Source organism: Equus quagga, unplaced genomic scaffold (genome assembly GCF_021613505.1).
Source record: "Equus quagga isolate Etosha38 unplaced genomic scaffold, UCLA_HA_Equagga_1.0 207153_RagTag, whole genome shotgun sequence".
Taxonomy (NCBI): Eukaryota; Metazoa; Chordata; class Mammalia; order Perissodactyla; family Equidae; genus Equus; species Equus quagga.
In genome coordinates, this window is record NW_025798912.1 from 1 (window position 1) to 26,453 (window position 26,453).

At 42.8% G+C, this 26,453-nt stretch overlaps 1 protein-coding gene across 1 annotated transcript; it reads right to left on the reverse strand.

Moving 5' to 3' along the window:
• Positions 1-478: 478 nt before the first annotated feature.
• On the reverse strand, positions 479-22,836 carry LOC124233603 (adhesion G protein-coupled receptor E4-like; the record flags this gene model as incomplete). Its single annotated transcript, XM_046650745.1, has 8 exons — positions 22,797-22,836; positions 13,878-13,971; positions 9,488-9,538; positions 7,376-7,498; positions 4,221-4,373; positions 1,927-1,964; positions 1,126-1,261; positions 479-586 (listed from the first exon to the last, which is right to left on the reverse strand). Coding segments are annotated over exons 2-8 (640 nt in total), but the record flags the coding sequence as incomplete, so codon positions are not given.
• Between the last annotated feature and the right edge of the window lie 3,617 nt (positions 22,837-26,453).

Consider the following 26,453-nt stretch of genomic DNA (forward strand, 5'->3'; position numbering starts at 1 on the left):
GCTGCTTTCCCACTACAATATCAGAGTTAAGATCATCTGGCCCCAAATGTCAAAAATATTTACTATCTGGTCCTTTCACAGAAAAAGTTTGCCAACCTGTGGGACAGAAGAAGACCGGGTGACTATTTTAAATAGTATGATCATAAAATGCTACTCAAGGGGAAGAGTGTTTGAGACAACATTCATCTGCCACTACTGAGTGTTACCTTTTCAGACCATCACATGGAAACAGGGTATGCACCTGCCTGTCCCTTTTAAGGAAGCATGTCAAGAGATCCCTGTTTGAACCTCAGTGTGTGTCACAAAGTGTGCCCCCAAAATTGCCTGGTTGTGGTCAAGGCAGATCTTTTAATTTCACCAAGTAGAAACCCCCCGCTTTGAAAATTTTGTAAGTCTCCACCTCTTGGATGGTCACCTAGAAACAAAATGACAGAGCCTAGAATTTGCAGGTCAAGAGAATCTATCTTAGGTACAGTACCTCTTCTGGCTCCTTTGAAAGCAGCAGTGCAGTCAATATCCATTGTGTTGTTTCCAGCTTCCAGAAGAGTCTTCTCACTTGTCTCACTGCACTTCTTGGTTTCATAGACTGGAAACATTAAGAAAGTGAGTCCTGCTTTGTTCACTTCTCATGGCTAAAAAACTTGTAGAACTCCCTTCTCTGAAAGACCTTTTACTGGTGATTTAATTCTCTGCATGCCAGGTAGCCAGATGGCACACCGCTCCCTCCACATTTCTGGCTGGTGGGGATGAAATGGTCAAAATGACCTAAGCAACACACACTGACCACACAACCCAGGGGAAGAGAGGAGGTGGCCAAGCTTCCCAGAGCTGGAACTAGAGTGGGCAAGCCTACCCTTTACAGAGAACATTTACAGGGCAGAAAATGTTACATAACATGTACTGGAGTGTCTGATGCGGAGGGGAACTTAATTTTTTAAGTAAGAGAAGCTAAGCATTTAGAAGTTTTCCAAGGAAACAGTCACCTGGGAACAGATCTGCTGTATTTGGGAAGAGTCCCATGAGTGAACTCTCTCCATGCCATATAAACATATAAACACAAGGTCTGATGAAAGACCATCCTCATAAAATTTTTTGGTCATAAGGAAAATGCTCAATGTTTCTTACCTATATCAAATTCAGAATTTTCATGCTTTCCTGGAGAAGCAAAACTTGCGTTCCATATGGCCAATTCCACGTTTTGAAGGATTTGGGTGGCCTGTTTTGCAATGTGATCTTTGCTCTCATTTTTCCTCAGACTTTCCTTTCAAAGAAATAAATCCAATTAGGTAGACTCCTACTGAAACTTAAGAAAGCAGGAATATACATAAGTGTGGTTGGGTAAGCCCAGAAGGCAATAATATTTATGAAGTTGTTACTAGACTCTGTGCTATCAACCTGATATGTGTTTTCTCACTTATTACACACAGGCCTATGAAGGGCGTGTGTTATCGTCACCGTATTTATGAGAACATGAAGGTTTAAAGGATGAGAGATCTGAAACCTATGGCGAGTGCCTTATGGAGGAAGAGAGGGAATGGGAAGGGGTGATACGGGTGGAATCAGGCTCTGGATGCTTATGCAAGTCTCTGAATGACAGCTGAGACATTTAAACCCTTTCCCAGGGCTTCTAGGTCTCTGTTGATACTCAAGACCAGATAAAGGTTGTGGGAAGCTGTCCTGGGCATTGTAGGATGTTTAGTAGCACCCCTGGTCTCTAGCCAGTAGGTGCCAGTAGCATCCTGGGTGGGAAAACCAAAAATGTCCCCAGACATTGCCAGATGTCCCCTGGGACAGAGGACAAAATCACTCCTGAGTGAGAACTTCTATATCCTAAAAGTCATAGGGAGCTATGGTAGTATTTGAGCAGGAGAATGACATGGTAAGACTGATCAGCTGTTCCCGAAACCTAGGCTTCACTTTACTCACCCAAGTGTCCACCGACGGTTTCTCATTATGAGCATCCTCTGGGAGAGAAAAGAAGCCATTGAATGGAGTATGAGAGTTAACACGTCCTGGTTCCCATCCCTTTTTCTAATCATCCTCAAGTTGGGTCTTTCCCTGATGCTTCCACAACCTATCCTAATACTCCTCTCAGAAGTCCCAAATCTCTTCCACAGTAGAATTGGAAAATGGAATCAGGATGGAGCCTCCAGTTCAATAATTCAGTCAATAGTATTTATTGAACACCTACTGAAAGCCAAGCATGATGCTAAACCTTACGGATACAGGTCGGTAAAGAGCTGACGGGCAGCCCCTTGTGGGATTTTCAGTCTGGCAGAAGTCACTAAGCAAATAACGATAATTAAATAGTTAAGTGATTGCAATGGTCCAATATATTCATAATAAATAAGATGAGATGGCTTGAGAGTATAAAGAAGATGGGTCCAGCACATCATGGGGTGCAGAGAAGTCGTCCTGAAGGAATGGATGTTAACCAAGTTAATAATTTAGAAGCAGTACTAATACCCACAGTTGTCTACACAGCATGATATATAAAGTACCTTCATATATACTATCTCATTTAAAAGAACATAGAAGGTTCTAGAACAGAGTTAAGTAACATGACAGCTAAAATTTATTGAGTCTTCCTAGGTGCCTAGCACTGCGATAAATACGTTACATGCCTTAATAGTCATAGGTGAGGCATATTCATTCCCTAGGGCTGATGTAATGAAGTACAATAAACTGGGCTGCTTAAAACAACAGAAATTTATTCTCTCCTGGTTCTGGAGGCTAAAACTCCAAAATCAAGGTGTGGGTAAGACTGCAGTCTCTCTGAAGGCTTTAGGGAAGATCTTTCTTTGCTTCTTCTAGCTTCTGGTTGCTGCCGGCGATCTTTGATGCTCCTTGGCGTATGGCAGCAGAACCCCAGTCTCTGCTTCTGTTTGCGCATGTCCCTCCATGTGTGTGTCTCCACGTCCAAATCTCCCTCTTCTTATAAGGACACCAGTCTTCTTAGATTTCGGGCCCATCGTAATCTATATGATCTCATCTTGATTCGATTATATCTGCAGAGACGCTATTTCCAAATACAATGACATTCACGGGTTTCATGAGTGGACATGACATTGATGGCACACTACCCTACCCAGTATTTTAGGTAAGCAGGTTTCTGAAATGACTCTCGATGATCCCTGCCTCACATCCCTTTATTCACTGCCCGTTGACTTGTCACTTCTGAGAGCTCAGAGAAGACTATGACTTCTGTTTTGTTCTCTCTTTATGGCTATTCTCATGTGCTTCTTGTAATAACCAAGCTAGAGAGGCTGGCATGCTAAGAACTGAGGGTGGCCTCTCATCAACCACTAGAGAGGAACTGAGGCCTCAGGCCAACAACATTCAGAGACCTGAATCCTGCCAGCAGCCCTGTGAGTGAGCCTGGAAGAAGATCTGCCCGCGGGTGAGTCTTCAGATGAGACTGCAGCTCTGGCCAACACTTTCATTACAGTTGTGAGAAACCCTGAAGCGGGGGACCCAGGTAAGCCAAGCCTCAATTCCTGCCCTACACAGACCATGAGACAATAAACATGTGTTGTTTTAAGCCACTAACATTGGAGTTATTTGTTACTCAGCAACACACAACTAATACAGTAGATACTATTATCATTCCCACTTATGGACGAGGAATATAGAAGTTAAGGCATCACCCAAAAGTCAGCTGGTAAGTGATAAAGCCAGAAATTAAATCTAATCTGTCTAACTCAAAACCTGGAATTATACTAGGAACGAGAAAATAAGTAAATCCTACATGTTGGATCGTGAGAACCTGGTTTCTCAGTGTTGGAGAAAGAATTTACAAATAAGAAAAGAGGGAAGTGTAGATCAAGCCCTGGTGTTGGACTAGAATTGGAGGTGTCGCTATGAACTCATGGGCTTTAATACATAGACAGGTAGAGACGTATAGAAAGTGAATTTAAAGAGAGTGAGAGAGAAACAAGTGGAGAAGTCCAGTAGCAAATTAGAGATGTCATTTTGGAAGGCCAGGAAAGAGATCCATTCGGGAGACATGAATTTGTAAGATGTCTACATAGACATGGTTATCGATGTCAGGGGCTTGAATGAGATCTCCCGGGAGAAGATTGCCGAGGACAACAATGGGTAGAAGGCAAGGGCCAGGACACATCTCTCCTCTCTCACCCTGGTCTGAAATTGGTGGAACTCTAAAAGGCTTTCCTTCCACCTCCTTTTTCATGGTGGAAAGAGTATTTGGAGGTTCTTACCATAGCAGTCTGGATGATTCACTTTAATGAACTTGGCCACCCAGTTGAAGAGAGGATAATTCGGGACACAGCTGCAGTAGTAACTTCCAATTGTATTTCTGCAATATGATCTCCTCTTGCACTTTGCCAGCCCAGTATTACACTCATCAATATCTGTGAATCAAGAGAAAACATTGTTGTTCGTCTCATAGAACTAAACCATTCCCCTTGACTGTGAAATCTCTACTACCCAACACTGTTCATGAATATACCCCAAACCTCTCCTATTCTTGGATAAGATGACTCAACATTATAAAGATGATGGCTCTCCTTAAGATAACTTATAAATCCAATACAACGCCAGTAAAAATAGCTACACATATTTTATGGAGTGAGACAAGTTCATACTATTACACAAGAATATCCAGAAAAACTACGTGGTGGGAACTAGCCTTACCAGATATTAAAACATACTATAAAGCCTCAGTAAGACAATAAGATGCTGGTGCATGAATAGATAGACTAATGGGATAGACTAAAAGGCCAGAAATAGACCCAAGCATGTACAGAGCTTTAGGTGATGATAATGGTGGTATGTCAAACCGCTGGAGTATGGATGGAGTTTTTTAAATGCTTGAATCACACAGTTTATTAAATCAATTTAAAACACACAGTAGCAAGGGACAACAGATAGGATAAGTGAATACAGTGAGGTGTCGCTTAACGACAGGGATACAGTTTGAGAAATGTGTCCTTAGGTGATTTTATCATTGTGCAAACATCGCAGGATAAACTTACACAAACCTAGATGGCATAGCCTACCTCCCACTTAGGCTATATGGTACTAATCTTATAAGACCGCCATTGTATATGCAGTCTATCGTCAACCAAAACGTCATAAATGTCATCATATGGTGCATAACTATACTATTGGGAAAGGGTGCAAGTGAGATAAAGGGCCACACTACTTAAATCTTGGGTTAGGCAATGTTCCTATGTCCTGCTGCTTTCTGCCACATCAGCCTTGGCCGCTGATGGACCACAGTTGAGGTTCAAGCAAAGGGACCCATGGACAGAAGGTGTTCTGAGCTGATGACAGAATTATTTTCGCTGTTGGAAGGACTCAGGTCAAGTACACTTGGCCAGTGGCTGTAACTTACTACTAGTCTTCTCAGCAGTCAATGGGTTTTGTTTAGGTTGTGGGTTGATGTGTTTTGGGCAGAGGATATACAAGCCAGAACAGCTATCACCGAGGAGCGACTGAATTAAGACTCCACAAAGATGAAGTGCTGGTGTGTAGCTGGTATATGTTGTGTATCCTGGGGGCTAACTCCCTCTTAGATACTTAATTTGTCATGAATGTTGTGTAACTACGTGTCTCGTGTGTATTTACTGCTTCATGAATGTTACCATTGGTCTTTCCATTCCTTTCTATCTACATTTAACACACACAAGCCTTGCCTACTAACCGCTTATCTACACATTGTATGAGTTTCATAAATTCCATTTGTTTTTCAACTCTTCTGCAGTAGAACTGAATATTCTCAAGCGTATGACAAATGCACATTACACCTTTGCACATATTTCCCTTCTTATAGTGCCCGTTATCCTGGTCAGGATGTATTTTTTAATAAAACATAATGAGACCTGTACCTCACACCATTCTCAAAAATAAACTCTACATGGATCAAAGATAACATAAAAATAGAACCATACAATCACTAGAATTAAACATAGGTAAATTCTTCTTTAGCCTCAGTGTAGGGGAAGGCATTTTAATGATGACTTAAGATCCTTGATAAACTTACCTACGTAAAAAATATTTTTTATTTAACTGCATGGCTAAAAAATATGTAAGCAAAGTCCAAAATCAACTGACAAACAGGGAGAAAATATTTGCAATGTATACAACAGACAAAGGACTAACACCTCTAATATGTAAAGCACCCAAAAATTGAGAGACAAAGAAACAAAAGCTCAATAGAAAAACAGGGAAAAGACATGAACAGATAATTCACGAAGAAGTATAACGCAAATTATGATCCTCCAACATAAAATGTTCAATCGAATTGAGAGTGGAGATGGTTGAACAACAATGTAAATGCACTTTGATGCCACTGAGCTGGAAACTTAAAAAAGGATAAAATGGTAACTTTTGTTATGTATATTTTATTCAACTGAAAAACGGAAATAATTTAAACAAATAAACAAATACAATAGTGTGCAATTCCGCTTATATGACTCCCCAGAGTAGTCAAATTCATAAAGATAGAAAGTAGAATAGTAGGTGCCAGGAGCTGGGGGGAGGCAGAACGAGGAGTTAGTGTTTAAAGGGACAGAGTTTCAGTTTGGGAAGGTGAGAAAGTTCCGTGGAAGGATGGTGATGATGGTTGCACAACAATGTCAATGTATTTAACGCTACTGAAAGACATATCTAAAAATGGTTACAGGGTAAACTGTATGTTATGTATAATTTTCCACAATAAAATGAAATAAACTAAATCCTAAATAGTCTACTATTTTCTGCTTCACCTTCTGAATTTACACGGCAACTCCATCAATCAGACATCGAGTTCCACCGATCCGATACTCGGGAGTGACAGTTCCCTTAGATTTTCAAACTGACCTTTAGAATTTGTGGAAATGAGAAGCAGTTTTGGCTGGAGCAGATGGGAGTAACAAAAAGTGAAACTGGAAAACTAAATTGTAGCCAGAACATGGAAGATATTGAGTGCCAAGATATTCATTTGTTCATTTGTTCTCTTGGTGAACACCTTTTTACTGGGCACCTGCTATGTGGCGTTATTCTCTGTCCTAGGCGTACAGCGGTAAAGTCAGATACGACCCTTGCCCTTGTGGAATTCTCAGACAAATAAACAAACAAAAAACAGCAGTGTCTGAGACTTCAAGAGGCCAGGATCCTGGGAAGTCTACCTTCCTCTAAGGAAAAAACCAAACCAGTATCAGGGATCATCAAGCCAGCATTAGCATGAGAGCGGAAAGGAGATAAGAGCTAGACTTCTCTAAGGACACTGAGCCAGCCCTGCCATTTTTCACCTTGTAATATCACTGCATCTTTGCAGCACTAGCACCCCCATGTAACACAGTGTTTGGGGCTTACAAAGATGCCCCTGACCCCTTCCAAACCCCAAGGTGAGTGTGGATTGCTTCCTTACCTTCACATTTCTCAGAGGACTTGGTGACGTATCTCCTCCCAGCCGTGGAATGAAATCCATCTTTACAAGCACAGTGGGTGCTATTGTAGCAGCTGGCATTTTCAGGGCATGGAGGACAGAAAGCTACAGGGAGCACAGGATCCACTCATTCACTTGTTCATTCATTCATTCATTCAAGAAATATTCATTGAGCACCTATGATACATCAGATGTTGTGGCTGGAAGAATGTCTCCTTGGGAATAGCTCTGTTGACATCCCTTGGCACTCATCTCACTGCTGAACACAGATGCTCACAGCGCTTCACCCATATCCCACCTCTGTCTCTAAAACCACTTTTGCCTGACAGTAAAACTTCCAACTGTCAGCACCTGAGTTTCTTTACTGAGGGATTTCTCTGTCCACCAGAGGCCTCTTTGTTTACCACTTGGCAGGTTAGCAATGTCTTCTCGCCCCCACGAGCACCTTCCTCAGTCACTGACTGTCGAGAGTCAGTGTATTAAAAAACCCAGATTCTTTATTACAAAAATTAGACAGAAAGTAACAAGTGTTGGTAGGCTATTGAGAAATTGTAACTCTAGTCCACTGCTGCTAGGAATATAAAATGGTGCAGCTGTTTTGTAAAACAGTATAGCAATTCCTAAAAAAAAATTTTAATTATAATTAACACATGATCCGGCAATTCCACTCCTGGTATATATCCCAAAAAACTGAAAGCAGGATCTTGAAGAGATAGCTGTGCAGCCATGTTCATAGCAGCACTATTCACAATAGCCGAAAAGTAGAAGCAACCTAAGTGCCCATTGGTGGATGAATGGATAAACAAAATGTGGTCCATCCATACACTGGAATATTATTTAGCTTTAAAAAAAGAAGGAAATTCTGACACATGCTACAACATGGATGAACCTTAAGGACATTATGATAAATAAATATGCTGCAAAAGGACAACTACAGCGTGATTCCACTTACATGAGGCACTTAGAGTAGTCAGATTCATAGAGGCAGAAAGTAGAATGGTAGGTTTCAGAGGTTGGTGGGAGAGGGAATGAGGAACTATTGTTTAATGGATACACAGTTTCAGGGGTTTTTTTCTGGTGTTTTGGTGAGGAAGATTGGCCCTGAGCTAATGTCTGTTGCCAATCTTCCTCTACTTTGAATGTGGGATGCTGCCACAGCATGGCTTGATGAGCGGTGTGTAGGTCCACGCCCAGGATCCAAACCAGCAAACCCTGGACAGCCGAAGTGAAGCATATGAACTTAACCACTTTGCCACCAGGCTGGCCCTCACGGTTTCAGTTTTGCAAGAGGAAAAGTGTTCTGTGGATGGACAGTGACGATGGTTGCACAACAGTGTGAATGTACTTCATGCCACTGACTGCAACACTTAAAAATGGTTAAAATGGTAAATTTTATGATATGTATATTTTACCACAATTAAAAAAATAAATAAATAATAGAAAAATAGCTTACCCATTGGGGGGAAGAACTCTGAGGTGCATGCTTCTTATGATATCCAACAGTCTCCAAGGGATCAAACTCCAGTTACTCACATGTAACTTGCTTGATAAGGGACCCTATATTGGCCCCTCACCTCCCCATCTGATGTCCCACTCCCACTTGGTGCTGCCTGGAATCATCTCCCAGGTAAATGACTTCCTCTCAAGTCCTTACCTCGGGGGCTACTTCTGGGAGAGCCCAACCTAAGACATGGGGTAGAGGCAAAACTACCTCCAGCATGACTTGGGACAGAAGCTCTTGGAAAAGAAAGGGCGGAATCCACCATCCAGCAGTCATGTGACCTTTAGCCAACTGCTTCTCTAGAGGGACATTGGTCAAGTGGGGATAATGTCAGGACCTTCTTTGCAAGAATGCCATGAGGATTGAATGAGATGGTATGTGCAATTTTTAGCACTGAGCCTGGTGTGATGCAAGAGCTAAGTAAATGGGATCATGGTGGAAAAGGAGGAATGGTCCCTGGGAGCTTCAAGGTGTAGAAAAAAGGCAGCAGAGATTTACTGTTCTCTCCCTTGAAAAGGGCTCCTTCCCTCCACTGGAGGCAGCTTCCAGATCCCAATTTCCTTCCCCAGGTTTTTGGCAATGAGTAGACTCACCTCCAGAATTCTTTGCATCTGCTCCTGACAGAGCCAGCAGGACACCGAGAGCTGGAACAGAAAGATAAAAAGACAGTTCGGATGGAGGATGCCCTGGGGCTCTGCTTGGCTGAAGCCTGGGTGAGTTAGGGGCTTTGTCTCCCACGACCCAATCACATGTGTGCTGGCTTCACTGTAGATTCTTCCAGGCAGGCTATAAACATGAGGGTCATAGGAGGGCATCCTATACCACTGGGGCATGAGAAGTACATCCTATTGCAGCTGTAAGAGGTTCTGCACCCAATTCTAATGTGTGTATGAGTGTGCCCACACCAACAAGCAATTCTTGGACACCAGCTGGATGCCCTACAATTCAGCTCAATTCTGACACTATCTACCTAGAGATAGCATCAGATTACACAGGTTAAGGGCTCAGTCCCACAAGACTTGCCCCACTCCCACTTCCAATCCCAATCGCAAGTCCAGGTTGTCACCTGGGTTTCTGACTGACCAGCTATAGATTGGAGGTTCCAATGACCCCCTCCTTGGGCTTGATTAATTTGCTAGAGCCACTCACAGAATTCAGAGAAACAGTTTACTTACTAGATCATCAGCTTATTATAACAAGGATATAACTCAGAAACAGCCAGATGGAAGAGATGTATAGAGCAAGATATGGGGAAAGCGTGAGGAGCTCCCATGCCCTCTCCAGGAGCACCACTCTGCTCAAATGTCCACATGTTCACCAACACAGAAGCTCTCAGAACCCTGTCCTTTTGGGTTTTTACCAAGGCTTTATTACATAGATATGATTGATTAAATCATTGGCCATTGGTGATTGAACTCCAGCCCCCCTCTCCCCTCCCTGGAGGTAAGGGGATGAGACTGAAAGTTCCAACCCTCTAATCACAGGATTGGCTTGACTGGCAACCAGCTGCCATCCTTAGGTGGCCTCAGGGCTTTCCAAAAGTCACCGCATTAAGATAACAAAAGACAACTTTATGGCTCTCATCTCAGGAGATGCCAAGGTTTTTAGGAGCTCTGTGCCAGAAACCAGGACGAAGGCCAAATACGTATTTCTTATTATAAACCACAATATCATAAACTGTATGTCCCAATTCCTGAAAATCCAGAATCTCATAAAGCTTTTTCTCCAAGTCTAACACCAAAAGGCCAAGTTTTCAACCTCCCTTCTATTTCAACAGTCTGTTTCTACCCGTCCAGACCTCTAACCCCACACTGTCCAATAGAAATATAATGTGAGCTGCATAGGTCCTTTTAAATCTTTCTACTAGCCACATTTTTGTAAAGGCAATGAGAAAGAGGTAAAGTTGATTTTCCTCAATATACTTTGTTTAGCCCAATGTTGCCAAGATGTTATCGTTTCAACACGCAATCAATATAAAACAAGTTATTCATAAAGTGAAACTGATACCAGCTTAACACAAGGTTGACATGAGGGAAGACATATTGTAGAAAAGAAAACATGTTTGCCTTTGAATGACCTCTGATTAACTAACTCAGCTGGATACGCACCCTCCAGATGATATACACGCTCTGTGGATTTTATGGCCCCTCTCAGCTGTGATAGTTGATAACTTTGTTCTTTTGAGTTTCTTAGAAATATTCTGACCCCCAGGCATGGAGTCTATGCTGATAGCCATCATCAATGACAACCGAAAGATCTGGGCATAGGGCATTGCTCCAGTCTCTGATGCGTCTTCAGTAAAACAAAAGATCATCAGGAACTAAGACCATCTGTGTCCCCCACCTGGAGACCAGGCCCCTACGTAACTGGCCTTTGTTCCGTAAGATGGTTCTTTCGGACATTAGTCAGCCATCTTTCCCTTTGCTCACAAGCTGTAATAAAATCCTTTCTCTCCTACCGCCTTGCCTCTTGACTCCTGGCATGTCTTTCAGTGAGCAGATGACTGCTCCCTTGGGTAGTAACAAAACCAGGTGCCAGCTTGCTTTAACTACACTCAGTTGTTAAAAGTATAGTTAAAACTGTACTCTGTTTGCAAAAGTACTTAGATAACACTTTACTAAAACCTACACTATAGATAATATCTCTGATACTTGGGTCGCTATGATAATGGGTGCTTAAGTTTTTCAGGAGATTGAATCCTTGTCCAATTCAGGCTGGTTAAGACCACTGACTCATCAACTGGGCCTGCAAAGATGACTGAGGTGACCCTTTGACGCCGAGGAGCTGAAAACCTCACCCTCAGATCATGGCAACACCACCATTTTGTGAACGTGCGTCCTATGAAGAGCCATGAAGCTTGACTCCACTTGCACAGATCATCAACTACCTCACTTTTCCTTATCCCCAATCATCTATTCCCACACTTCAGACCACCGTGCTCTTTTATCCCATAAATACCCCTAATCCCCATTTTTGGGGAGGCAGATTTGAGACTGGTTCTCTTTCCTCGCTTGGCTGCCTTGTGAATTAAACACTTTCTCTGCTGCAAACTCATCATGTCACTGATTGGCATAATCGTGCAGCAAGCAAAACAAATCTGGTTCAGTAACAAAAGCATTTTACATTCTTTTCTGTGTGCATGAAGTCTCTGAAATCCAGTATGCATTTTGCACCTGTGGCAGATCTCCATTCGGACTGGTCTCATTTCTAGTGCTCAGTAGCCATGGGTGACTTGTGTCTGTGGTGCTGGACAACACAGGTCTAACCCCTTAAGAACTAATGCTCTATCTGGAGTAAGAGGAGATCTGAATAGCACAGACCACAAGAATCCTGGGAGCCCAAGTACTGTGGCAAATTTGGAATGGATAAAGATATTTTAAGGATGATTGAAAAAAAAAAGTCTGCCACATTATTAGACAGAGTCTTTAATTAAAGTTGGGGATGAACTCAGAAATGCAGAAAATCTTTCCACATATTTCCTCAGATCCCTGCCTCAGGGTAAGATAGGCTGGGATAGCCTAGACACTTGAAAAATGGATTTTCCCTCATCCCTTTCATCGCAAGTAGGTTGTGTTGGAACCCTTTGCTAAAATCTGAGGCATCTGCTTTCACAGCTAACATCAGCCTCCAAATAGTTTAAGTATGATGATTATAATGTAGGTAATTTGGATTTGTATCATACGGAAGGGAGAGGAGCAGGAATTTGCCTATGGCCCGTTTGGATCATCACAGAACAAGTGCCCTAGACATGATAAGGTCAACATCTGCTCTTCCTACCTCCTCCTCAATATTTATGATGTTCCACTTCATGGATGCTGACAAAAGCATTGTACTTAAGGATCCATACTATTACCCGGAAGCACATAACATGGCCATTTTTGCAAGTCAAAAAATGCTCAAGTGTCAACAAATTGTCAAAGCCAGAACCACAGCCTGTCCTTGTGTGACCCACGAGCTAAGAATGGTTTTTACATTTTTCAAGTGATTAAAAAAGTCAAAAGAAAAAGGATATTTCACAGCACGTGTAAATGATATGAACTTCAAATTTCTGTGTCTGTAAATCGAGTTTTATTGGAACACGGGATGTCCATTGGTTCCTGGAAGGTCTGTGGCTGCTTTTGCACTGCAACGTAGAGTTGGGAAGTTAGGGCAGAGACCAAATGGCTCACAGAGCTGAGAATAGTAATTATCTGGCCCTTTCCAGGAAAAAGTTTGTGCAGCTCTGACACAGGGTATTGGATATCACATGCTTGCTTATAAGATCTCCTTACAAACCCAGTCTTAAACAGGATATGACTCCTCCTAGGGTACTTTTTAAACTACTGCAAAGACCCTAAAGCCCAGAGCAGAAGGGTAGATAGATCCAGAGCATTGTAACATAATGAGCTGTAATATTCCAAGCATGAATCCTCTTGATGGTTGCTCAGTGTAGCAGATGATTGAAGTGTCCCTTAGCCTACCCCAAGGGGGATCCTGTGCATGCAGATAACTTACTGCATCCCTCTGTAAGGGGACATTTTTCTGCAGCCCATGAGGGGCAGACCAGAAATGTTTGGGGGTTACACTAGGAGTGGCTGTCAAGTAGTGAGGGATGAGGACCGGAGGAATACATAGCCCAGATTCATTGTCCATCTAAGGCACATCAGGCACTGCCTCTTGGAGGGTCCTCAGCGGGACTGAGTGCCAGTTACCCACAGCGGTAACCCCTCATTAATGCACCCTTCATTCACTTCTCCCTTCCCTCTCTGACTCCCCTCCTCCCTCCCTTCTTCCTGGGATCCCCTCCCAAATAAACTACTTACTTCCAAGTCTTTGTCTCAGTTCTGCTTTGGGGGAGAGCAACCAAGATACTAATTATGAGGGTTTCTAATAGGACGGGCACACACAGTAATTTCTGAAGAAAGTGTCAAATTTGGAAGAGCGACCACAGCTAGGATGCCAGGATCAAGAGGAGAAGAGAGGGGCATTCTCTGTTCCACTCACCTGAGAGCAGCGGCAGGCACTTGCTTCCCATAGCACTGAGATTCCAGGAAATACAATCTGAGAAACGCTCTCAAGCAAGATGTGGCAAGGGTTCCTGGAATGAATAAGCCCCATGAAAATCAATTTGTGTTGGTCACAGAGTTTAGAAGTCAGATGTCTCATGTTTATCAAAACCCTTTCATTTCTAGAGCCGGCGTGGTAGCACAGCGGTTAGGTTCACACGTTCCACTTTGGCGGCCCGGGGTTTGCTGGTGCAGATCCTGGGTGCAGACCTACACATCGCTTACCGACCTATGCTGTGGCAGGTGTCCCACATATAAAGTAGAGGAAGATGGGCACAGATGCTAGCTCAGGACCAGTCTTCCTCAGCAAAAAGAGGAGGATTGGCAGCAGATGTTAGCTCAGGGCTAATCTTCCTCAAAAAAAAAAAAAAAAAAAAAACCTTTCATTTCTGCCCTTTTGATCCAACAATTCCACTTCTGGGAAATTATCTGAAGGAAAGGATCTTGCAAGGAAGATCACAGCAGAGCTGCTTATAGGAAGCAAGCTTACCACCCAGGAAACAGGAAACAAAAATGCATCCAGTGGAATATCCCACTGGAATCGAAAGTCCTGTTCTATTGTGATCAGCAAAATCCAGAATGTGGAAAACTCTAAAGGACAAGCTACCCAGTTTCTTCATCCAAAAAGAAAAAAATTTAAGGGGTAAAAAACACATAGAGGACCTAGATTAAGAGGCTTAGAAACATATCACCCAATCGCAGTGTTTTACTGGATCTCAAATCAAACCAATAATTTGTTAAAGGTTGTAAGGCTAGAGATGTGATGCCATTGAAAAAATGATTGTTCGTTTTTCATAGATATGATCGTTCACTGCTAGTGTCCTCCCACGTCAACTCAGACAGCTGTTCCACAGGAAGCTATAGTTATGAGAAAATGGCTATGTTTAAAAGAGTCCTGATATTTTGGAAATACATACTAAAATTTTTGCAGGTGAAATAATGTGATGAGTCAAATTTATGTCAAGATTATTGGGGAGGGGGTGACTTGGGGCAGAAAGTGAGAGTAAAGATGAAACAAGATTGGCTAGATGTTGGTCATCTTTAAAGCCGGATGAAGGGTCTGTGGGGTAAATTTGCACGCAATTAGGTAAACTGTAAAACATCACGCAATCCTCAACCCGGTGACACATCCCTCTTAGGTATTACTATGACTCCAAGAGACTCAAAGTCTTAGCTAAAATAAAGAAAGAAGTAATAAGGACGGCATCCTTAAATTCCAGAGTTGAGCACACCGCCTTCCAACACACCTGCTTATTTTAGGTCTAAGAACTATGGTCCCAGAAGCTACAAATATCTACAAAAATGGTAAAATCTTACTGTGTCCTGAGAGTTTGGCTTGCTAACCATCAGGTTGGGGGCCCCAACATATGGTCAAAGGGAAGTGTGGGTTGCACTGGATAAAAGAAAAAGAACGAGGCCAGAGTCGACATGATGGTTACCATGCCCGCCTCAAGGCTGAAATGTGGGCAGCAATAAAAATTACATTTTTAACCTTGACTTTCCCCAGATGGCTGGAGAACGATGCAGCAGTCTTTCCCTGCAGTTAGGACATTTACAAGCCCAGGACACAAGATACACCGTAGCTGAGAAGGGCAACCAATCAGAGCTGGACTCAGCCCTAGCCTTGCAAACCCTGCAGTTTTTCTCATTAATTTTTTTTTTATTGTGGTCATAATAGCTTATAACATAGTGAGATTTCAGTTGTACATTATTGTTTTTCATACACCGTATAAGTATGCCCCTTCACCCCTTGTGCCCACCATCCACCCCCCTTCCCCCAGTAACCACTAATTTATTCTCTTTGACTGTAAGTTTGTTTATATTCCACATATACGTGAAATCATATGGTGCAAACCTTGCACTGTTTACTTTTAAAAACCAGCCACCCAAAGACCAATGGGGCGCCTTCCTGGTTTGCAAACTGCTTTTTTTAAAATAAAGACTCTTTTTCTTTAAAATTTCACTTTTCCCTTGTAAAGCTGCTCATTTTGGTTAATACACCCATTTGCAGCTAAACATGGCTGGATGGAATATGTGGATTAAACTCCATTTTTGGCTAGAGTCCTACCAAATGCTGTCAACCCTCTAGGGAATTACAACCTAGAATTGCAATGGCCATTATGAGGAAATTCCAATTAGGTGCAATCATTTAAGAAGTGCTTTTAAAAGCAAGGGCTCCCAACTTAAACAAAATGCAACTCCGGTTTTAACTGGTAGGCAGGGGCTTCCAAAAGACTTCAAAATTCCAAAATAGCTTCATTGAAAGACTTGTTGCAAAAGGCTAATTAAAAAATTAAAGATATAAGTGGTACCCCCCCCCAAAAAAAGAAAAAAACAGCAAAACTAACATAACTCCTACGGCTTCCTTCTAACTTCCTTTAGTTGACTACTCATTCTAGCAATCGTCTGTCCAAATTGTCTTTACAAACAAAAGTTTTGTAACAAAAGACTTTTGTAAACAAAAATACACCAAGTGACTTTACAGACACCCCTATATCTACCCTCGAAGGAGGGCCCCCATATGGTCCCCTCCCATATGATGGGACTCTGAGGGATTTTCTGTTAAACTGCTATGTTATACTCTTAAACAGTCAAGGAAAACTTAAATTTAAAATTAACAAAATTCCTTGCCAAATTCTGGGAAATATCAGAGCTACATATGGGATCCTGGAAAACTTGCAGAAGCTAGCTGAGGGTGAGAATTCTTCCTGGAATCAGCTCTCCCAGGTATCTGTAGCACCCAGAAGGAAGAGGAAAATAAAATATCTTTTGCACCCTCTGTGATGATGCCTCTTGAGTCCAAGGGGTTGCTCAATACGGCCAGAAATATTTACTGTTTGTCTCAGCCAAAAAGTAGCCACAAAGTAGCTCTGTGGTCAGAAATCGGCCAAATTGCAGAGCCTGATAGAAGCATTTTTAAAGCCTTCTTCCTTAAGTTCAAACAAAACCATATGCCCAGAGGGAAAGAAAAACCCTCCAAAACCCTTGTAAAATCCTTTATGGATAGATCAACATATGATGTCATTTAAGTTGCAACACAATGCTTTGAGGAATTGAGAGCAGCTGTGATATCTTACAAATCTTTGTAGAAGTACAAAGAAATGCAGCTCTAGGAGCAGTTCCAAGTTCACCCATTCCTTTTTATCAAACCCCAAATCTATCCTGTTTCTCTTGAAAGGCTTGTAACTCGCAGTCTCTCCCTGTGCCTTTGAGATGGCCCTGATTCACGGCAGTCACTCTGAAACAAAAGCTGCAAGATCTCTGTTTACATCTGTCTACGTTTATGTTGTCCATATACATGCACCACAAATATGTGGTATTTTTCTACCTCTGGGTAGTATTGTTAAAATTAATCTGTAAAAGAGCTCTATTTAATTGGCTTAAAGAAAATTAAGCACTTATAGAAATTAAATTCTCAGAAATATAATAAAAACTAACTCAAATGAATTTCAAGGTCATGTGATCTGGGAAAGTATTTGCTGTTAAAGCTAATTTGTTTGTTGGTTTAATTAAAATTGACATGTCTTTAGAGTTATCAGCATTAAATATAATACTTTTATTCTACTTAAGCTTACCAAAGGTCAAATGAGTTCGTATCATTCTCTTACAAAATTTTTCAGCAAGAAAATAGCTTGGGATGATGTCTGACTTTGCCTAATGTCTCATGAAGTTTTTGTGGGTTGTCTAAATATCATTGTTTGGAACAGATAAATTAAACAGATGTAAGTTGGATAGAAAGTTTTTTTTTTTCTATTAAAGATTGGCACCTGGGCTAACAACTGTTGCCAATCTTTTTTTTTTTTTCCTGCTTTATCTCCCCAACTCCCCAGCCAATCGTACACAGTTGTATATCTTAGTTTCAGGTCCTTCTAGTTTTGGGATGTGGGATGCCACTTCAACGTGGCCTGATGAGCGGTGCCATGTCCATGCCTGGGATCTGAACCCTGGGCCGCCGCAGAGCACGTGAACTTAACCACTCAGCCACGGAGCCGGCCCCTGGATAAAAAATTTCTATGTGAACTTTTTAAATAGTTTCCCCAAATCTTTTTGGAAATACGAAACTTTAAAGTTTTGCTAAATTAAGTTAAATGATGAGTTAAGTTAAATTCATTGAATATTCAGATCATTTCTAAATAAGATAAAATACTGAAATATTAATTACCGCACATAAGTTTATCCATGTTTTGCTTTTTTTTTTTTTTACAAAGGAATTAAAGATATTTGGGTCTATTTGTAGCATATTTTGTGCCACACTGAGATATTTACTATGAGAAAGCACATATTCCCCCAAATTATAAAAAGTATTTGTAAATTTACCAAGCCGCAGAATGCTGTCAAAGACAGTTCATACTTGTTTATTTCTTTATTTTCACTAAAAAGTATGGTTTTTAAGGTTACAAATTCTAATATATGTGATTTAAATGACTAGAAGTAATAACAGGGAAGGGAAGTAGGATATGTGTTTTTGATAGAAGAAGTTATGAATGGAGATGCATTTTTTAAGGGAAAAGAAAGCCTCACTTTGTCCTAAAGTGAGGCTGGTTGTTCAGGAGGAGGAGGAGAATAAAGGACAAATTAAATAGAAAGTTGGGAAGACAGAAAGAGAGAGAATCTTTCCTTGTGTAAAGTTGGCTAAAGTCAAATGAATTTATTGTAAGGGTTATAAAATTAAGCTTTACAATCAGTAATGTACTTATGTAAAACTGGAACATAGTTTCCTCTCATCTGATAAAAAGAAAAAGTTTTCTCAGATTTTTGGTCTGCTCCTGACAAGAGATATGAAAGCTTTTTCTTTATTTTTTTAAGTAATCTGCCTAAAAAACAAAGGATTTGTGTCCTGTCAAAATACTTTCCTGTGTTGTCTTTATCAGGCCTTTGATTACTGCTGAATCTTCTCTATTAAAATTGTTAAGGTTTTTTCACATCTATGTAGACTCTATACTTGCCTGTGAAGGCTTTAGTTGTCACTATGCTTAAATGGATAACTAGGTATTATTACACAGTGTCCTACAATCCTATTTGACCAAGCGTTTAAAAACCTTTTTGATTTTTTGGACAAACTTCCCAAAAATCAAATTCTAAATGAAGTCTTTTTTACCTCAAACTAACTTTGGGATTTGCCAGAGGCTCCCTGGAACATCTCCAAAGACTTGCTTTCTCTCCCTATAAAAAGGGTGGTGTTGAATTAATTAGGGTTATTTGATACGTTAAATCATATGGGAAGTATTGTCAAATAAGTAATACTAGGCCCTTCTTTATGGTGTGTTTGTGTAGATATGTGTTAGAAGCATTCCAGAAATTATATGAAATTCCTAAACTCTGGTATGTCCTGGTATAATGTTATCAGTCATAATTCCAGTCATCTTAATGTTACATGTTAATGTTACATATCGAGTCCTTATGTTGTACGTTCACGTTACAGAAACGACCAAATTTTCTTGTCAATTTCGTTAGCGTGAACTCTCACCAGGTCTTTAACAATGAGCATCTTTATGTCTTCCCTCAGACAGTTATTGTTTTACTCTGATGCTTTGCAAAAGTGTCCCCACAAAAGTATTTCATCTTCAAGGAGATTCGTGGAAGGACTTTTGACAAGTTCAGATTTTTAATAACTTTAAAATCATAAAACTGAACTGGGTAAGAATTTCCGGAACTAGTGGAAAACTGGATTAAAACAGAACAATTAACAACATGGGACTGACTAAACTGAGGAGGATGGCTATAACTTTTATGACTTTTTCTTTGAAACATTACTAGTTCCTTGGTATTTTGTTTTTCCAGATTTAAGGAGACTTTTTCTCTTAAGCTACCTGTGAATACAAGCAATTTGGTAGAGTGCACCCTTGTAAATAAAGATGAAACATTTACTTTTTCTCCTTACTTGATCCTTCCACAATCCAGAAATTCTTGAGTATTCTATGGCAATATAGATAGTTATTTGCATAAGTTCAATAAGAAACTGTTCTCCCTGTAACAGAAGGAAATTGAAAATATTGGTTATATTACCAAGGCTTTGACTAGAATGCCGTATGTCAGAGAGACATACATAGATTTTGATATGACCAGACAGATTTAAGAAACTCAGGCTGACTTTATGGAGCCCATAAAACCCCTTGGAAAAATTGGCCTGATACCTTGCTTACAAAGTTCCAGCAAAGCAATCTTAAGAAGAGCTTATATGGTAAATCACTATTCTTGCTGCACTTATGAAAATAATCAGGCCAAGTTTAATGCAAAGCAATTCGTTTTACTGTGATTATCTTTGATAGAAAAAAAAACAGGGGTAATCAGAGAGAGAAAAATTATGTTTGCACATCTGTCTATAGAGGATTCTAATGCTTTAATTCTCTTTGAGGTTTCATTATATACCTATAAGCAGGATTGGATCCTGAATTCTTCTAGTTTTCTAAAATATCTGGCTGTGACTCTCCAACCTAACATTTCCAATTTTCTCCTACCCTTCAACAAAAAGACTGCTCTTGAATCTCCTTGGAAGGGACTATATCGACTCCTCCCTCCCTACCCAGATGGCAGTCAAACTCCAGGGACCTGAGCCTTGGGTACACTTCTCGCAGATGCAAAAGTCTCCACCTGACATCTAGTCCTGTGCAAACACTGAAGGCCTCTTAACAAAACTGACGAGGAAGAGAAGTAGCCGACATCAGGGTAGAGTTGCTCCCTCCCAAGATGCCAGACCAGAACTTCATACTTTAACCAAACATGAAACCCTTTCTTCTTCTTTTTCTTTACTTACTCCGGCATTGGCCTGGAAAGACAACACCGTCATCTGTATCTCCCAGGCCATTGCTAAGGGGAGAAACCTTTCGGACTGCTTCATTGGCCATCAAAAAACTCTTATCTGGTCACGATGCTAGAGACCCCCTGGTCTGTTTCCCCGTCTCTGGTTAACAACCTTAAACTTAGGGAACTTTGCACCCGGGCTCTATGCAAAGAAAGAGACACAGGCGAGAATACCCAGACTAAAACCATCTGTGTGGTCTACAGACCCTTAAAATTTTAGTGGCCTCCACAGTCACCACCTTTCCAGTCCTGAGCCACAGATTCAAATGGGAATTACTAGGAGGCATTCAGGATTCTGGATTCACTTCCTTTGGAAGAACTTTACTTCCCTGGTTAGAAGTAAATAGAGGGGCCGGCCCAGTGGCACAGCGGTTAAGTGCACACATTCCGTTTTGGCGGCCCAGGGTTCGCTGGTTTGGATTCTGGGTGTGGACATGGCACCGCTTGGCAAGCCATGGTGTGGTAGGCATCCCACATATAAAGTAGAGGAAGATGGGCACGGATGTGAGCTCAGGGCCAGTCTTCCTCAGCAAAAAGAGGAGGATTGGCAGCAGATGTTAGCTCAGGGCCAATCTTCCTGAAAAGAAAAATTTAAAAAAACAAAGCTCCCCAAAAGCTGCGAGCAGCAGCTGAGAGTGGCACTAATGCCTTAAATTTTGATCATATCTCTCAGTTAAGCTGAGAGTCTGATCAAAACGGGAAAATGGTTAAAAAGGAGACTATAGACCCAAAATGGAGTCACTTGTGCTAAGTCCGCATCACCAAATTGAGACTCAATACCGCATCTAATTGCAGTTTCAACCTTCCCCAGGAATGTAATCTGAACTGGTCAGTCTGGGGTTTCCTGGTCAACACTAGTGAGATAATCCTCCTCATAAGCACCCTTTATCCTCCAAAAGAAGGTGACCTTGCTCAAAATCATCCCCGTTTTTTTTTTTTTCATTTATGACTTCCCTGTCTCACCCCTCTCTGCCTTTTAAGACCTTTCTTGTTCTCTAGCTCTGTGGAGCGCCTTTCTATTTGCTTGACGGGATCCTTCCCGGTTTATGAATCATCGAATAATGCCAATTTGATCTTTAAATTTGCTCAGTTGAATTTTGTTTTTTAACATCTGTGACCACCACCTCCCATTTTTCCTCTCTCCCCAGCTCCTGGCGAGCACCATTCTACTCTCTGCTCCTACGTGTTTGATTACTGTTAACTTCCACATATAAGCGAGATCACACAATATTTGTCTTTCCGTGTCTGGTGATTTCATGTGTCTAGCAGGGCTGATTTGGAGCAATTTTTGGCCAGGACCCACTGTAAGAAATACATTTTTCATCCAAGAGCTAAAAAGAGAGGGGGGGGAACCAAGTTTCACAAATCAATATGCACTACATGCAGCATCTGACATTTTATGATTATAGTCCTTTTCATTTCTTTTAAAATGCTGGTTGTTACCTACTAAGTTGGTTCCATGACCCATTCCCCCACAAGTGGGTCATAAGCAGCTGCTTGAAAAAACACCGACCTGTGGATACTTTGACCATGAATAAAATACTCAGTTCTTTCACGGTGAGCCTGGCGTTGAACTGTGCTGACGTGCTTATTTTGGAAGTGAGGTGTGTGGCATGTGAAAAAGTTTGTCCATTCGCTAATTCACTCTGTGACCTCAGTAAATGAAGTCATCCTTTTACATCTTGTTTCATTTCTTCACTTTCAATGACAAATTGGTCATACATCACATTTGCTTCAGACTCTGTTTCTTCAAAGTTTCTTATTTTAACTCACCTTAAGCCTTTCATGCACAGTTCACAGTCTCTTTTGAGTACGCTAGAGCGTTTCAGCATGTTCCACACCACCACACAATACACACAGTCCTTGCCCAAGAAGAAGTGGGCAATGAAGATGAGACAGATGCCCCTACAGTAACTTTCAAGAAATAAAGCAAGAGAACCTGTAACAAGGGCTCACTGAAAGTTTTTCCAGAGCCAGAACATTTTTCTAGACCCAAGATCACAAGTGAAACAGTTTCTATTTTCTATGGAAAAACACTAAACCACTTCTTACTTACCCACAAGATGAAAAGTTCTTGCTTTGCATCCAGGCTGGCAGCTTCTCAGAGCTAACAAAAAAAGGAAGTATGTCGCTTCTTATCTTGAGCTGGACTTCCTCAAGGAGTCTTGTGGGTGGCGGAGAAGGTCAGTGGTGTTGGTTGGGGAATTTGCATAATGCAGGGTCCATTAGTTCTCTTTTCATTCAAGTAATTGACATAGTACATTGCCAGGGTGGACCATATTAAAGTGACTCAGAAAATGAACTTGAAAATGGTGATGGTGTCCAATGGGGAAAATCCATAATGGAGAATGGTGCCAACTTCCATCTACACCGAGAAAATGGATCCAACTTGGAGGAGATTCCTTTAATATGGTGAACTTCCTAGAGAGTTGAAGGCTGCAATGTGGAAGACAGTCAGTGTATTACCCAGTTCTCTATCATAGTATCACTTCTCAGTTTACCACCTTGGGAAAATGATATACAGTATTCCTGGTCTTTGAGATAAGGTCATCCAACATAACACTCATCTACTTGACTGGTAGCATGCCCATTAGCGTGGTGTCTTGAAATTTTCTTCTTGTTCATATTAGTAGAATCTTTGTAAGATCCAGCACAAATATGGCAAATACCTCCTAGTTTAACAAGTCAAAATACACACCTAGTGATTTACTCCTTGTCTTGATTTTATTACATTTACGAAACATGGCCTTACTATCCCTAATGATAGCATCTCACTTTTTGGTTTCATGTTTATTTTTATAAATTAATTAGAGCCAACGCAATAAAATGTGCAAATAATCACCTAGGTATGGCTGTCTAGGCGGGCTGGCAGTCAGCCTCTCCGAGGAAGACTCAAAATATTTGCTCCATGTGATACTCAAAATGTTTCTTTTGAATGACAAATGACAGAGGCTTCAGACCTATAATTGTCAGCGGAGCTAAAGTGAAAACTGGATGGATATTAAATTGAAATGCCTGAATCCAAGAGAAGTCCCGGAAATTCTGAGCATTTCCTGTGCTCATAGTCTAATTCTGCATGTGACAGATTATTTGCACCAACAAATGCAAGAATTCCCATTTTCATGTGTAGTCCTCCCATGCTGACTCGAAATTTGGCCATGTGGCTGGCTTTGCCCAATGAAACAACAGCTAACAGGACGCAAGCAGAGATTTGAACGGTGCTTGCTCACTGGGGCTTGCCTTTTCTTCCTGCACTTGGAACCCTAAGATCGCTGTGTGAATGAGACTGAGCTAGCCTGCTGGAGGATGAAAGGCCATGTTGAAGAGAACCAAAGCTCGCTACTCACTCATCCCTCACTCTGGTTGCCAATCTGCCAACCACAAGATGTAGGAGTGAGGCCATACAGGATCATCTAGCCATCAGCTGACCCACCATCTAATCAAAAATGCACCAAAGTTTCCATCAGAGACCAGCCAAGCTAGACCAGAAGAAATGTCTAGCCATTCTACAATAATTTTCATCTGAAATGAGCAGAGGCCTGAAACCCCTTCCCCCGCAGCCTCTCTGCGAGGACCAGCGCTGGCAGCAGGCAGTGGTGGGAGGCCACAGGGGCTCTCTAGGGCTGAGCTCAGTGAGAGCGATGGTTCTGGGCACTCAGCTGGTCACCATAACCAATTACAGGTCCTCAAGGAGAACTCATTCTCCAGGAGGAGGCTTTCCTCTCCTCCTACTTCAGGAAACCTGAATTCCAGAGGGGGCTTTTACTGGGTTGGGTGACAGGTACTCACCTGGGATAGTTACATTTATTTCAGCTACTGCAATAAAGAGACGAAAAATGAGTCAGCCTCTGTGCCCCGCCCCACCCACAGGGCCAAGGAGAAGCAAGGGCACGCCCTGAGCCTCCTGCCATCACTCTCCCACCCAAAATGGATCCTGAAGCAGAGAGGGGGCCCCAGGGCGTGTGGATGGGAAGATTGACCTGTTGGTGATGCCACATCTCGGGTGGCGTTGGGCCAGGGGGCTGGAAATGCAGCAGAGAGAAGGCAGAGTTGGAAGTCATGGAAAGAAGGACTCGACGAAACCTTTGGGCGGCCTCATGACAACCATCCCACCTGTCGATCCCGCCACTTGCTACCCGTGTGTGCTGCACCAGCCTCCCGCTCAGTGACCTCCCTTGGGACCAAGGCCCTGCTGCAGATCAGCCTGCTGCCGCCACCTCTCTAAGCCCAGCATGTCCCCTTTTCCATGGGAGGTTCTTTGTTGCCGCCGCCCTCTGCACCATGGACTCGCTGGCACACCGAGGGCATGCCCAGACTCAGCAGCTTGCACAGAAAACTCAGGGGCTGCAGAGGGTGGACCTGGAGCGGATCGGGGATCCTGGTACCTGGAGCCCCACGATGACTCAGCCCCTTCCAGTCCCCTGGGTACCATCCCTGCCCTAGGGATGCAGGTGGGACCCTGCTGGATCTGAGTGTGCTGCAAGGAGCAAGGGTTGGAGGGAATCCAGCCTGCTCTGACAGCCCATTGACAGAAGGTCAGAGGTGATCAAGGTCCCTTCTCCCACAAAAGTTTCCTTAGCCTGGACTGCAATGGGGAAAAGGCCCCGGAACACCCAGCCGGTTCCCTGAGCTGCTTGGGACGCTATCAACATGTTGGAGGAAAGCTCAAATTGCCTGACGGGAAGATGAAAGTCTTGGGAATCCCATGACGAGTTAGGAAGCACGTGCAGGACATCTGGGTGACAGAGGGGGAAAGCCATGTGACCCGTAGGTTCTGCCAAGAGCAGTGGTTCACCCAAAGTGAGGAGAAAAGGGACAGGTGGCCAGGGAGAAAAGGGACATCCCGACGAAGCCGCTGGGTACTTACTCAGGGCTGTGGTCTGGGGCTGAGCAGCTGTGAGAAAGAGAAGGGAAGTCAGACCCAAAGCGCACGGGGGCCCGCCCTGGACTCCAAGCTTGAAGAGGCTCAGTGGGGACACACCGAGCTGCAGCGTCTCATGTGCCCCCTGCGTGGACACCGCCAGCCACCGCTGTGCAGCTCTCAGGCCTCCAGGAGCTCCACCCTCGGTCCCATCACCAGGGCCTGCCTGGCTGTGCCTGAGGGCTTCCTTCCCAGATCGCAGAAGAGGAAAGCCCCTCGCCGTGCCCGGGACAGGCTGCCCCAGCCGCACCATTGACTCCCCGTGTGAACAGGAAGGGGGAGTCCCAGCAGCCGTGGAGGAAGACCTCTTGTCCGCAGCCCAGGGACAATTCGGAGACTGATCGAGGCATCCCCAAGTCTCTCCTGGGCGTCAAGCTCCAGCCCCAGCATCCTCGCTGGCTCTCGAGCATTCCGTGCAGCAGCCACCTGCTGTGCCCTATGCCCCACCCCACTTCTCCACTGCTCTCCGTGCCCTTCCCAAGTCACAGTCGAGCCTGGAATCCTGTCCTCTGAGTCGGCTTCTGGCAAGACCCAAAGGAATGCACCCATCAAGGGGTGAAGGTGCTCCATTTCCCAACCGCCCCCAACAGCCAAAGCTGTGTGCCCCCAGAAGGAAGCCCCAGAGAAAAGCGGGTGTGGACCGAGGGGTCAACCCTGCTGAAAAGTCAGAGGCTTGCTTGGTCTGCCCACACAGCGGTGGAGCTCTCTTGAACTCACTGGTGGTGCGGTCATTGCTCCCAAGCAGTTGTGGTGACTCGCCGTTGGCCAAAGAGGGGAGGGGAGCTGAGCCCA